Raw genomic sequence first — 14,796 nt, 5'->3', positions numbered from 1 at the left:
ACTGGGATAAACTGCCTAGGGATGTTGTGGAATCTCCATCTCTGGAGATATTTAAGAGTAGGTTAGATAAATGTCTATCCAGGATGGTCTAGACAGTATTTGGTCCTGCCATGAGGGCAGGGGACTGGACTCGATGACCTCTCGAGGTCCCTTCCAGTCCTAGAATCTATGAAATCCTTTTTATTTATTTCTATGTACAGGCTTTTTGAGGGAGTGGATCTTGCTTGTGTTGCTTGTGTGTTAAAGGACTGATAGGCCCCTCATGTCATTTAATGTAACAGCTTACTACACTGAATACAAACTTACATATAAGAAGATGACAATACAGTAATAAGCCTGCAAAGTCAAGCACTCAGGAGTTAGGAAATGAGGCAGAAGTTCTGAAGAAAAAATAGTATGATCATAATATATGCATGGGCAACACTACTTCTGACATTTCATGACTTCCGAGTGCTTGATCTTGCAGCCTTAACGTTCTTTTAATGGGGTGGTTTTCTATATAATTTCCTTGGTTGTTGTTTTTTTTTAAAAGCAAAGTACTAAATCAAAAATTCCATCATGTGAAGCCATATTAACCCCAACATAGGTCATCAACAGGATTATAACTTTTAGATCCACCACAGCATAGATCTCTATCACTTGCACCAATGGAGTAATTGGTTATAGTAGTAGGCTATTATCCTGTAGGTGCACCAGTCACTAAAGAGGCATGGAACACACTCTTCGTTAATGGGTTTGACAGCGATTTGCTGACAGCAGAGTTTTGTTGGGACTCAGGAATTCTGGACTGTATTCCATGTTCAGAAATGAGTGTCTCTCTAGTGGTTATAGACCCTTCTGCTCCATCTCCCCCCACCTGGCCCCTTCTGTTTTTATCTCCCCTGCTTCCATCTCCTCCCACAGACTGTGTTCTCTTCTCATCCCTCTGAATTTGAGCAACTCAGGCTGCACCTTCCTTTCCCTCTACACAGCCAATGCTCCAGCAGTGGGGTCACTGAGATCAAAGGAAAGACACTCCCTGCTCTCTGTACTTGTGTTTAGTGCTACAGCAGGCAGGAGGAGCAATTTCAGGAAAAATCCTGCTCAGCCCATGCAACCTTGGAATGGATCATGCTCAGTCTGGTCAGCACAAGAAGCTGTATGGGGAAGGGATGTGCTCATTGCAGAGAGAATCTTTAAAGATGAATACTGTCAGCCTCTAACAAACCTTTAATGAGCATGTGCAAACTTCAATTTCTAGAGGCTTATAATTTAGCTAAATTGGGCAGATTTTTACAAATCAACAAGAGGCATATCCCTGATACTAAGGTGATCCACCTGCCAAATTTTGAGTCCCTGCTCCAAACCATTGAGGCACTACAACTTCTGAATAAAGTAGCTGTAACATTTTAACACAGGAAAACCAAAAGAGTTCCCTACTCTTTCTTGGAATGGCATTCCCATTTTAGCTGAAACAAAATCAGACCAAGGCAGATGAGTGGCACAGAAAATCTCAGTCCAAACAGTTTAAGTCTGGCAAGGTTACAATCAGTTGAATATACGGCCTTATAATGGAATGTGTTAGGCAACCTTAACCTGTGTTGCTGCCAGCACTTCCTATAATACAACTGCACGAAAATCCTCAAATATGTATTTATTTAATTTTAATGATAATGAAAAAAAACCTCCATAAAACACTGAGTTGGTTTTACAGTCAATCAATTTTAGCTTGGATTTGCAAGGCACTGGATTTTGAAACTTATCAAACCAACAAACAGTTTAAGTAAATTTAATTCAGAAGCAACAGACAATATTTCAATTCAGTTGCTTATAATCCAAGCCATGAGACTAGAATGAGAATCATATGTAATGGCTAAATCCCCACACAGTAGGCTGAAAGTTAACTCTACTGTGCACTAATCCTCAACTTGTGGGGTGTGACTTGCAAGTGGGTCATGTCCCATGGGCTGAGAAAACAGAAAACCCTCTGGTCCTCTAAGGTCCAGCAGCAACCTGGGCAGTGGAGGAGAGGAACAAAAAAATTCAGCTTAAAGATTTATTCACTCAAATTCCCTTTCATACTCACTGAAAGATTCTTTTACCCAAGTAAACTTTAACAACTAGTAATTTTATCTGTAAAATGCACCTTATAGCCAGGTGTGTCACAGCTTGCCTGTTACACATTGTTTACCACTGAGGTGTTTGTGGAAGAAGGCTTGGATTTTCTGCCAAGCATCCACTTGTGCCACAGAATGAGCTTTGGGCTCACCTCCCCAGATCACAGGGTTGCCAACCAACAGGTGCATTGAGGCTGAGCACATTGGGGAAAAGGGTGGTTCAATATAATGCCCTGCTCCAGGGTAACAGACTATCACAGGCTTTTCCTTCCCATGAGCCTGCAAACGATTGGAGGCTTCAGTGGCAAAGAATTCACTCTTCCAGTTATGATCATCTTTGCCAACAATGAACAGGAAGTGCCCCTCAGCCTTCTCCAGTGGGATAAAGCTTTGACGGTCAGGTCCCTCTAGTGGGTTATTCAAGACATCCACAATATCTGCAATCCCAGACTTATCAATCTTGATGCGCTTCCGATTGATGCCAAGAGGTGGAATGGTGATATCCTTGTAACGAAGCACTGCACCCACATTGGCCACAGAGCCATTGATGGTGACAGTGGCAGTAATGCCTTTTAAGAAGGAAGCCATGGAGATACATAGGTCACCACCTTTAGAGATTCCAAGTAACCCAATTCCTGGACCTTTAACCTGAGTGGGAGAGAAAGAGAGCTCATTAGCACTGAATGGAAATTAATAATCTTACATTTCTATAAAGCTTCAAATGGATAAAAGGTGCTAAGGGCTCAAACTCTGATAACTGTATGAACTTCATAGAAATCTATTCACCCTCTAGTGAATGTTGCCACATCTGGAGTGGGGTAAAGTGACTGTTTTTACATTGCAAAGTGATGGTATTACAGATAACTAATTAATATTAACTCCTAGGAGAAAAGCCACTTACTGAATCAGCAATAAACTTTCCTGTAGTAGCCTAGGTTTTCCTTATAATTCTTCCATCCATGCATTAGTTCAGCCCAATTCTGCATAATTTATGAGATCACAACTTGAGGAATGGCTTCAACCTCACTTCTAAGTATAACTCACTGAGGGGGTCCCCTTGAATTTTAGCTGGGTTTGAACTTACTCTCAAAAAAACACCTTGCAAACAGATATACACGTTTTAAAACAACTATATCCTAGGTTGTTTTCAGATCTAGTGTGTTAGGGAAAGAGGAGGACATCTATACTGAATATTAATTCCCAGATAAAAACTATGATAAACTGGTGTTAAGACTGAGTACGTATTGGCATTTTAAAGAAAAAACATTTCAGAGATGCTGTTGTACCCACTGGACATGTGTGTTATACTTCCTCCACTGTGCCTAAGGGAAGAGGATGCAAGTTGTTTACAACTCCCAGCTATGGAACCTGGCTCTTTTGCTCAATCAGTAGATAGATTTGTGCTTAGAACTCTGGAGGTCCCCAGTTGAATCCTGATGTCAAATAAGATGGCAGTTGTCATACTAATTATCCTCACACCAAGTATTACAAGCCCAGGAAATTCAGAGTTAGGGTTCTACTTAAAGAAATCCAAACATATTAAGATATAGTAAAACACAGTTAAGGCACCCAAACAACTTTAACTCCAGTCTATATTGATGCAATACAATAATCATATAATTATAATTAGTGCACAATAGGGTTTGCAGCCCCAGATGAGAGTAAAACCAATTTTTAAAGATACTGTACATTCAATTTGTCCTCCCTCATAGTGGTCACTAGTGGAAGCCACCCATGACCGGTTCTAGGGGCGGGTAAGAGGGGTAGTTGATCTAGGTACCTTCTTCCAGGAGGTGCTGGCACAGATTGGCTTTTTTTCCCTCCACTCCAATTGGTTGGCCTTTCCCCCACCGCCCTCCCTTCTCAGCTGCTTGGGAGAAGGCACCAAAAATGTTTTCCGCCCTGGCCAGCAATGTGAAGGCAGCTCGGCATCCCTCTCATTGGGAAAATGAGAGATGGCAGCCATTTTGAAAGGGGCCAGTTCTTCACTGAATTCTCTGTAGAACATCATTATTATTCTACCGCTGCTGAAGGAGAAATGTTCAGTTAATAATAATGCTAAAAATGAATATTAATCCCGAGAATGTTTCTTCAACTGTAGCTGATGCAGAAAACTGTTCAGGAAGTTTGAAGAGTCCGCATTATTCTATTATTAAGATAATTTGGCATAGAAAAAGAATTCTTAAAAAGGCCCATTTTAATTATTTTTTATCTCAAACTACTCACAGTGTACTTGTAAAGAAAGACATTTATAAGAATTTACTCAAAGAATAAGTGCTGTAATTTTGGAAAGGATACACTGTAATCTTCTTTAAAATACCAGTAATTGAATCCCTGCTTTTAGTTCAAAATACTCAACCGTAATTATGGAACTGTCACTGGTGCTTCCAGAGCACTTTCCTATATAGTTTCCCATTTATAAATGCAAATTCATTACAATAAAAAACAGCATGATTTTGGAGATAAAATATTTGTAAAGGATTTAATCTAACCAGGTTCGCTAACTCCATAATGATTCCAGAGTGCTCATCAAGTGTAAGACACTCAAATATGAACACTTAACTAAAGACTGTGCCATAGTTTACTAAGATTACTCTCCTTCACCACCTGTTTCACCACTAGCATAAGTGGTTGCAACTCCACTGGCTTCAAAGAACTGGAGGTAGGGGTAAAATTATGCAGGGCCTTCAAAAGATGAAGGGCATGGAACTTTAACATGATAGAAAATATAATGGGGGACGGAGGCACTGACAGCATTCAAAGAGGGTGGGGCATCCTGTGCTTAGTATGGTGGGAGAGAAAGGGGATTTTACCAATAGACTTTTGGGTAGATTAGAGTGGCTCTAGTGGTTGTGGCTATTATAAATTGTACAAAGACAAGGCCTCAAAATATCCATCACCAGGTACTGGAAACAAATGCAGTTCCAGAATACAAAATTTTAACATTTAGTAGTGACCATAACAGCTTCTTAAACTCAAAGGCAATAACTTAGGGTACGTCTTCACTTACCGGAGGGTCCGGCGGCAGGCAATCGATGTTCTGGGATCGATCCCGGAAGTGCTTGCCGTCGACGCCGGTACTCCAGCTCGCCGAGAGGAGTACGCGGCATCGACGGGGGAGCCTTCCTGCCGCGTCTGGACCCGCGGTAAGTTCGGACTAAGGTACTTCGAATTCAGCTACGTTATTAACGTAGCTGAATTTGCGTACTGAATTTGCGTACCTTAGTCCGAAGTGGGGGCTTAATGGGGACCAGCCTTAGTGTTTGTGGACTTCCTTAAACTGTGGATCACAGAAGCTTAACATGCATAAAAATACTCTGTCATGGCCAATCTACAGAAAAAATAAAACAAAACCCCTTTTGGAAGCTTGAGAATCTCCGGCAACAGCCCTCAAAAGAAACGGAGTACTTGTGGCACCTTAGAGACAAACACAACTTCAGTAGAATTTTATAATGATGTGTAGGTGGGTGGGTTGGGGGATGAGAGAGGGTGTCAGTAAGACACCCCCCAGGAAATGGTATCAGCTAAAATGCAAAGCTCAAATGGACCAGTCATAGAGGATTACCAATACAAGTTGTTTACAATGGACTTTGATAGAGCTGAGATTTTAAGCACAGCAGCTGTGTATCAAATATTGCTTTACAACAGCCTTATGATGAGAGCTCCCTGTATCATGGGAACACCCATGAATAAACTGACCTGTGAGTGTTGCAACATATAGTTCACAGCTTCCTCAAAATACTCTAGATGGAATTCCTTCATATCTTTGGGGAGATCTTCATAGCCATAGTAAGCCAGAGCCAGTGTGGCAAAGCCATGATTGGCCAGCAGGCTTGCCCTATATTCAGGAAGCCCCCCTCCAGTACCATATATGTCAATGATTCCAGGAAAGGGGCCATCTTCTGTAGGAAACCAAATAAAGGGATGCAATTAGCTCAAAATTCTTCCTTTACATTCCAAATTTCAAACCATTTGGACTTACCTTGCTCTAAATTTTTAAGAAAAGCTACAAGATGAAGGTTCACTAGGCTCTCCATAAACTACTAAATACTTCGGAGATTAGAATAGAAAACCTGCTATGTCATGTGCAGGTCTGGATAATAATACATATTCTTGCAATTACTGAAGAAACCAAGGATTATTTGACAAGCCATTATTGATTGCGATTTCCTCGACATGTCTATCTTATGATTTAGGTGCCAGAAATCTGTATTATTCAATAAAATTTACCAAAAAGAAAAAAAAATCAGCTGCATTGCAGACACAAGTCTCCAATTCCTTTAAACCTAAAAGCTAATGTACTCAATGATTTTTTTGCCTCTGTCTTCACGCACAAGGTCAGCTCCCAGATTGCTGCACTGGGCAGTACAGCATGGGGAGAAGGTGACCAGCCCTCTGTGGAGAAAGAAGTGGTTCGGGACTATTTAGAAAAACTGGACGTGCACAAGTCCATGGGGCCGGATGCGCTGCATCCGAGGGTGCTAAAGGAGTTGGCGGGTGAGATTGCAGAGCCATTAGCCATTATTTTTGAAAACTCATGGCGATCGGGGGAGGTCCCAGATGACTGGAAAAAGGCTAATGTAGTGCCCATCTTTAAAAAAGGGAAGAAGGAGGATCCGGGGAACTACAGGCCAGTCAGCCTCACCTCAGTCCCTGGAAAAATTATGGAGCAGGTCCTCAAGGAATCAATTATGAAACATTTAGAGGAAAGGAAAGTGATCAGGAACAGTCAGCATGGATTCACGAAGGGGAAGTCGTGCCTGACTAACCTAATTGCCTTCTATGATGAGATAACTGGCTCTGTGGATGAGGGGAAAGCAGTGGATGTGTTATTTCTTGACTTTAGCAAAGCTTTTGATACTGTCTCCCACAGTATTCTTGCCACCAAGTTAAAGAAGTATGGGCTGGATGAATGGACTGTAAGGTGGATAGAAAGCTGGCTAGATCGTCGGGCTCAACGGGTAGTGATCAATGGCTCCATGTCTAGTTGGCAGCCGGTTTCAAGTGGAGTGCCCCAAGGGTCGGTCCTGGGGCCGGTTTTGTTTAATATCTTTATTAATGATCTGGAGGATGGTGTGGACTGCACTCTCAGCAAGTTTGCAGATGACACTAAACTAGGAGGCGTGGTAGATACACTAGAGGGTAGGGATCGGATACAGAGGGACCTAGACAAATTAGAGGATTGGGCAGAAAAAAACCTGATGAGGTTCAACAAGGACAAGTGCAGAGTCCTGCACTTAGGACGGAAGAATCCCATGCACTGCTACAGACTAGGGACCGAATGGCTAGGTAGCAGTTCTGCTGAAAAGGACCTAGGGGTCACAGTGGACGAGAAGCTGGATATGAGTCAACAGTGTGCTCTTGTTGCCAAGAAGGCTAACGGCATTTTGGGCTGTATAAGTAGGGGCATTGCCAGCAGATCGAGGAACGTGATCGTTCCCCTTTATTCGACATTGGTGAGGCCTCATCTGGAATACTGTGTCCAGTTTTGGGCCCCACACTACAAGAAGGATGTGGAAAAATTGGAAAGAGTCCAGCGGAGGGCAACAAAAATGATTAGGGGTCTGGAGCACATGACTTATGAGGAGAGGCTGAGAGAACTGGGATTGTTTAGTCTCCAGAAGAGAAGAATGAGGGGGGATTTGATAGCAGCCTTCAACTACCTGAAGGGGGGTTCCAAAGAGGATGGAGCTCGGCTGTTCTCAGTGGTGGCAGATGACAGAACAAGGAGCAATGGTCTCAAGTTGCGGTGGGGGAGGTCCAGGTTGGATATCAGGAAAAACTATTTCACTAGGAGGGTGGTGAAACACTGGAATGCGTTACCTAGGGAGGTGGTGGAGTCTCCTTCCTTGGAGGTTTTTAAGGCCCGGCTTGACAAAGCCCTGGCTGGGATGATTTAGCTGGGAATTGGTCCTGCTTTGAGCAGGGGGTTGGACTAGATGACCTCTTGAGGTCCCTTCCAACTCTGATATTCTATGATTCTATGATTCTATGAACCTTCATCAGTCTCTCAGTTTGACTCCACCTTGCCCCATACTTAGAGAAGGCCTCAGAAACATGTGGTTCTTGCAATGGGTCCTGCAGGTAATCAAATCCAAGATCTAGTGCACCAAGGCAGAAGCAGGGCCGGCTCCAGGCATCAGCACCGCAAGCAGGTGCTTGGGGCGGCCAACGGAAAGGAGCGGCATGTCCGGCTTTTCGGTGGCAATTCAGAGGCGGGTCCCTCAGTCCCTCTCAGAGGAAAGGACCTGCCACCGAATTGCCACCCAAGAACGAAGCAGCGGTGGTAGAGCTGCCGCCGATCGTGGCTTCTTTTTTTTTTTTTTTTGCCGCTTGGGGCGGCAAAAACGCTGGAGCCAGCCCTGGGCAGAAGACAAGTTTCAGAGTCTTGGACTTCACTGAGATCACGTTGTTACCTCCTTTTTATAATCAGGTGGTGAGTGTTAGCTGGAGTCCCTCCTGTGTTATTAAATATTAACTTTTAATCATTTTTGTATGTTAAACACTCTTAATTCTATTATATGCATTTTTATTCTGTGTATCTATTTATTGTCCTACATATATTTATGTAGGGCAATCAATGAATGAATGAATGTCCAGGGAAAATAGCCCTCAAACTACTAAAAGTGTCTACAGAAGTATGTTATAAACAAAACTGGATGATTGATAAGGGATTTGTTATTGCACATGTTTTCTGTAATGGATTAAATAAGGATCCATTGAAAGATGTTTATAAACTCAATAAGAACTGCTGATTGTCCCATGTCTCAGTAATAATGACCAAATTAGAATTCCCTTTGGCTTATCAATCCTGTAACCTAAAGATACCATAAAAGAAATCCCATAAGTAATTAGGTACAATGAAAATTTCAAAACAGAACACATAGTGCAATTAATTATGGGAAAGTATTTTCCCTCCAAAAAGGAGCTTCTTTGTCTCACACTCTATAAAAGGACAGAGGTTTGCGGACTTGGATTGGGAACGAACACTGTCAGCATTCCACTGGGTACACAGGAAGGGACCAAATTACCTTCTCTTCATCATCTTTGGGGTGGTAAAGTATGTCTTCCTGTATTCTGTGTAGTGCTGTACTAATCTCTGATTGTTAATCTTTGATTAAATGATTCCATTTGAGCCTATTTGACAATCTCAAATTATTAAATTCAAACACACAACACATTCCTGCAGCGGCCATGGTACAACATGGGAAGAGTTGGTGTCTTATATACTCTGTATCCAAACCATTAAGTACAGCCCTACACAGAAAGACCTGTATTCAGATAATTTTGATGTTAGATAAATTTCTGGTTATCATTGGTGAGGTCTGCATGCAAAAGAAAAGGATGCAGTCTTCTCGTTAAGTATAAATGATTAAAAAGTGGTCTTGACTAACATTGATCCCAGGGCACATGAAGAGCAACTGTAGACTTCAGAAAGACTCCAAGGTTAAGAATCTGAGAAATAAAGAGTGAGCATGCCCCACCAGTCAAGGCTGCTAATATAATTTCTGGCACTGTCTCGGCTTGATTGAGTTTCAGTCCATCCCTCATCTTTGCCAGAGTCTATGTTAATCATGGCCTAAGATACTTCACCAAACTAACAAGTCAAAAAAGATGGAAATATATAGAAAACTAGTTATTGAGGACATAGCTCAACCCTCTTTATCCCCCATACTTCCTCACTAACCTCCTGAACAGCTCCATTGTTGAGCAAGAAGGTTAATGAACTAGAGTCGCCCTCCCTGCACGTGATAGCCCTCAGGCATATGAGCAATTCTCCCTTTCGGAACTTGGCGTGCAGAAAGTAAGGAATGCAGCCTGGGAATCATTGCAAAAGTCTGCAAATGTATTGACAGTTTGTGATCAATAGCATTCAGGTTAATTGACAGAGTTAAGAAATTCAGCATGGACACCTTTGGGAGCCCAGCCAACCCCACAATGGCTGTTTCATACTATATCCACGTCAGAAAAGTCAGTTAGGCCTGGATCCACAGAGGGCCTTAGGTGTTGCAATCCTTATCTTTTAGTACTTTGAAAAGTCACTGGAATCCACAAAGCCTGAGTTAGGTGCCTAGTCTCAATGAATAGGGAGAGACAGGCACCTTAGAAAGCAAACTTCAAAAGCCAGCACACAAGGAGGGGAGCCACGTGTTAGCCAATGGGAGATGTGACAAGAGGTGTGTGTCCTAAGCACAACCCCTCTCAGGGCGTTAGGTGCCTATGTCCACTAGCCCTCCAAAGAACCCCTTTCTTGGAGTTAGGCCATGTTGGTGCCTAACCTGTTTCTTGCAAGCAGTTTGGATGCTTACCTACCTCCGCTCAAAATGGCAGAGGGGAGGAGGAGGAGGTGGACTCCCTCATAACTGTTAGCCCAGTGGTTATTATACTCACTCAGGATATGGGACAACCTGGTTCAATTCCTCTCTCTGCTTGTCGAGGTGAAGGGACTGGAGGGGTTTTATCTCATCTCAGGAGAGTGCCCTAACTATTGGACTATAGAATGATTCTCTCTCTGGATCAATTAATATTTAAAGGCTTTGACAAGAGAGACTAAGACCAACCTGCATCAGAATATCCCATAGTTCAGCAGTCCCCAAACTTTTGAGGGTCATGCCCCACCTTACCCCGTCCGTACTCCCGCAGAAGCCGGGGCCAGGAGCGGGGCCGTGGCAATGGGGCTGCAGCTGGGGATGGGAGCCAGGGACACGGCTGGGGGGCGGGACTGGAGCAGAGCTGGGGGTGTCAAGGGGAAGGGCTGGGTAGCGCTCCCTCCCCCCCCTCTGGTGGCTAGCCCAGACCCCACCGGACTGTTCTCCACACACCCTTAGGGACCTCCGGCGGGTTTTGGGGTGTGAGGGCCCGCAGGTCCCTCTTTCTCTCACCACCTCCACCCACCTGTCCCCAGCTGGGACATCCTGTCTGGCTGGGGCAGCCCTCCTTAGTGCCCGCCCTTCAGACGTTACAGTCACAAGTAAAGGTAAATGCCACACACTTTGAGGACCTTTGCCATAGTCAGTGGTTAGGACACTCATCAGAGAGATGATAGATCCCCATTCAAATCCCTTACCAGGCTGAAGGGTGAACTGAACCAGGGTCTCCCACATCTTAGGTGAGAACCCACAGGATAAAGGTGACCACTGCTGCTGCCACCTTCCTTCCCCGTTGTTTGGTGTGGCGTTAGCCATGCTCCCAGTATGGAGTGAGTGAAGTTATGAAGATGTTTGGAGAACTGCATCCTTGGCTCAGCCTCATTGGTGCTTAGATACTATAGCGATTGGTATGTGCCCTAGGTTAGGGGCTCCGTGGGCCATAGGGCAGTTACTGTGCTACTCTTCTGAGAGCTCCCCGTGTACGAAGGTTTATTTTGGAAGCTGAAAACTCCTGTGTGTGTGGTGTTTATACGGATGTCGAATGGAAGACTGAGGTCTAGTGGAGTGACATTATGTGCGGCTTTGCGGAAGGGGGCTGCACTTTAATGCGAAGCCCGTTTTTGAATGGTTCTGGGCCACTCGCTTTTGGCGCGGGGCAGGGTTGTGTGTAACATTGAGCAGCAGGGAGAGGGGCTCCCCGGGACTCCCTCTGGAAATGAGGCGGGAAATCCCGACGCCCTGTGGAACGCGCGACTCAGCAGGCTGAGGGGCCGCGCCCTGCCCGGCTGCCGGTGGAAGCCCCGAGGAGAGAGGCGTAGGGGCAGTGGCCGGTTACTCACCAGGAGGCAGGAAAAGTGTGGCCCGGATCCTCCCCTCTCGCACCGGGATCCTCCTCACCCCGTCCCGCAGGAAGCCCCGCTCGTGGGCACCCCTGGCCAGCAGCCGGCTGGGGAGGGGCCCGTGGCCCTCGAACACCTCCAGCTCCAGGCAGAAGGGGCTCTCCACATCCCGCTTCACCAGCCGCCTGAAGGGTTTCTGGGGCTGAAGGGACCAGAACAGCCCCATGGGCTCCAGGCCGGAGAAGCTGCCTCCCAGTCCCGGCAGCGCCGGGGAGCGGGTGAGGTCCAGCTCCCCGCTGCTCCCTGCCTGGTAGCGGGCGCAGGACTGGAAGAGCTCGCCCCCCTCGTCCTGCAGAGACAGACGGAGAGTGACCTCCTGTTGCGGGCACAGCCCCTGCACCGCGATGGCCAGCGGCTCATCGAACAGGCTGCGTTGGGCGGGCGAGAACTGAACACTGGGCGCCATGGAGGAGGCGGCGGCGGCGGCGGCTCCCAGTGCCCGGGCTTGGCCGCGCCTGAGCAAGCGGTGGCAGGATCGGAGCAGCAGCATCTGCGCGCAGAACGTACCAGCTCCGCGGAGCGTGCCCCGGGCGGCTAATGCCATCGTGCGGGTTCAGGCCGCCCCGCCCGCACTGCGGGAGGACTGATGCACCGACCACCTTCCGCCCAGGGGTGCGCTTGGGTGAGTGTTGGGGGGCGGGACTGGCTCTAGTGTTACACTGACGGCAGCTTCCTTCCTCTCTCCGCTTCGAACGAGCCACTATGAAGGAGGATTTTTGTTGGTCACAACAGGATCTTTCTTTTACAACTGGGCCCCCTGCTACCTTTGGTTCCTTGGTGGACTGTTGTTTATTTCTCTTCCGGTTGTTGTGGCACCATGTCATTCTGATCTGTTCTGAATTACATTGCATTATTTTCTTTCTTCCCTTTTACCAAATGTGTAAAAAGTTTTGCTTTAATGTGTGTTATATTATTAAAAATGAAGTAACATAAGTAGAAGTAGTTTAAACACTGAATTAAATGTGTCCTTTGAAAAGGTCTTTATATAATATAGTAAGTAACTACACCTCATTGCTTCTTACCCCTCTGAGGCATTCCAAATTGTGAGCGCTTCCTAGGGAAAGATCAATAGAGGTAATTTCTCCTGAGAGAGTCCGTCTGCATTTGTGGTTATGGAGATACTGAAAAAGTGTCAGGACGTTCTAAAAATTGTTTTGAATTTTTTAAAATTATATACATATTTCTTAGTTATTTACGGTATTGGAAACAATCTCTGTAGTTTGCCCAGTAGTTGCTCTGTCTGTATCTGAAAATTCAGATGTTTTATTGTCCGGTGTGCAGGTGTGCTCTCCAGCATACATCTCAAGAGTTAACACCTGCCTACATATGTCATTCCAGGATGATACTCTCCAGCAAGCAGTCAGTCCTGATGAGGATTTTATCAGGGGCTCCCGGGTGTCTAGGAACCAATCTTAAGAGAAGGGTCACTAAAAGAGTTTAAAAAAGTGCCGGAACTTGTTGCATGTGAGAGAGGGGCCAGATTTGGCATCAACAAAGCCAGTTTTGATAATCTCTCCTAATCTGCAAACTCTTGAGTTTAACCAGGCCTATATGAAGCTCATGGTAATACAGTAGTTGGAGTAACACAGTATTTCTGAGACAATGAGACTGACCTTTTAACAAAAACACTACCAACAAATCTAAATACAATAATTAAAACCCATGATCCACAGTATGGGCACAGATTCATTTCATTTTATTTTTTTGCCTCAAATGGAAAAATAGCAATAAGGCATTACATTATTGTGGTAGGCTATGATTGAAGAAGTACCAACCTACCATTCCATCAAAATGATTTACAGTATGGTTTGGCCAGAAATTGGCCAAGACCACAGAGTCATTAGCCTTAGTACATCCTTCTCATGTGGACTAAATAGAATATAGCAGGGGTTCTCAAACTTCATTGCACCACGACCCCCTTCTCCCAACAAAAATTACTTCAGGACCCCAAGAGTAGGGACCGAAGCCTGATCCCGCCCAAGCTCTGCCACCCTGGGTGGAGGTGGGGGGCAAAGCCAAAGCCCCATCACCCTAGGCCAGGGGGCCAAAACCAAAGCCCAAGGGCTTCAGCCCCATTCATGTGGCCTGTAACCTGAGCCCTGCTGCCCAGGACTGAAGCCCTCAGGTTTGGGCTTTGGTCCCGGGCCCCAGCCCTGGTGACCCCATTAAAACGGGGTCACAACCCACTTTTGGATCCCAACCCACAGTTTGAGAACCGCTGGAATAGAGCATAAACCAAATGTAAGGGGCAGTCAAGGTAAACGGTCTGGAGTATTGGATTTCACATAACATAACAAATTATTAAACATATACCCAGAAATCTTCAGTCTTAGCACTATCTATACCTACGTATAACTATCTCAGCTAAGCAGTCCCACTTTTGAGCTCAGGCTAGAGCCTGGACTTTGGGACTCTCTCACAGCTTGGGCTCCAGCCTGAGCCCGAATGTCTGGACAGTAGTTTTACAGCTCTGCAGCCTAACTGTGAGCCTGAGTCAGCTGACCGAGGCCAGTTGTGGGTGTTTAATTGCTGTGTCAATATACCCTCAGAGGAAAATCTGCAACATTGGACCATTGGGCTAGAGTCTGATCTCATTTATACTGATGAAAATTGTAATTTGTAGGGGTTGATTCCTAATATTGATGCAAAAATGGTTATTAATAAAATTGTTGTAATTAATTCTTATGTTAGGTTTTTATAAACTTGCCTGTGCCTTTATTAAAATATAAATACTTAAGTATTTGTATATACATGGTGCTTGAAGAATAATAGCTTACATATTTGTCTTAGTTACTTGTTTTATTAAATGAAATATTCAGGCTAATTAGAGAAACAGAAAATTTCCTCTTTCTCCCAATAAGTGACAGGTACAGAAGCTTCCAGGAGAATATCTCATCCTTACCCATAAGTCATCTTTTCCAGGTTCAATTA

The 14,796-nt window shown here is 44.9% G+C and overlaps 1 protein-coding gene across 2 annotated transcripts; it reads right to left on the bottom strand.

The window, feature by feature from the left end:
* Window positions 1-1,618: 1,618 nt before the first annotated feature.
* Window positions 1,619-14,538, bottom strand: LOC101944954 (acyl-coenzyme A thioesterase 1). 2 transcript variants are annotated; one of them, XM_005284578.4, is made up of 3 exons: window positions 11,806-14,538; window positions 5,796-5,998; window positions 1,619-2,744 (listed from the first exon to the last, which is right to left on the bottom strand). In XM_005284578.4, the coding sequence occupies exons 1-3, from the start codon at window positions 12,407-12,409 to the stop codon at window positions 2,142-2,144; spliced, it is 1,410 nt and encodes a 469-aa protein (XP_005284635.2). In that variant the 5' UTR covers window positions 12,410-14,538; the 3' UTR covers window positions 1,619-2,141. The 2 variants fall into 2 exon arrangements, with proteins under 2 accessions (XP_005284635.2, XP_023962367.2); XM_024106599.3 differs by having other exon boundaries at window positions 2,022-2,744; window positions 12,373-12,518.
* Between the last annotated feature and the right edge of the window lie 258 nt (window positions 14,539-14,796).

This window comes from Chrysemys picta, chromosome 4, assembly GCF_011386835.1.
Source record: "Chrysemys picta bellii isolate R12L10 chromosome 4, ASM1138683v2, whole genome shotgun sequence".
Lineage (NCBI taxonomy): Eukaryota > Metazoa > Chordata > Testudines > Emydidae > Chrysemys > Chrysemys picta.
Note: the sequence above shows the minus strand (reverse complement) of the source record. Positions and strands in the feature narration are given on the sequence as shown.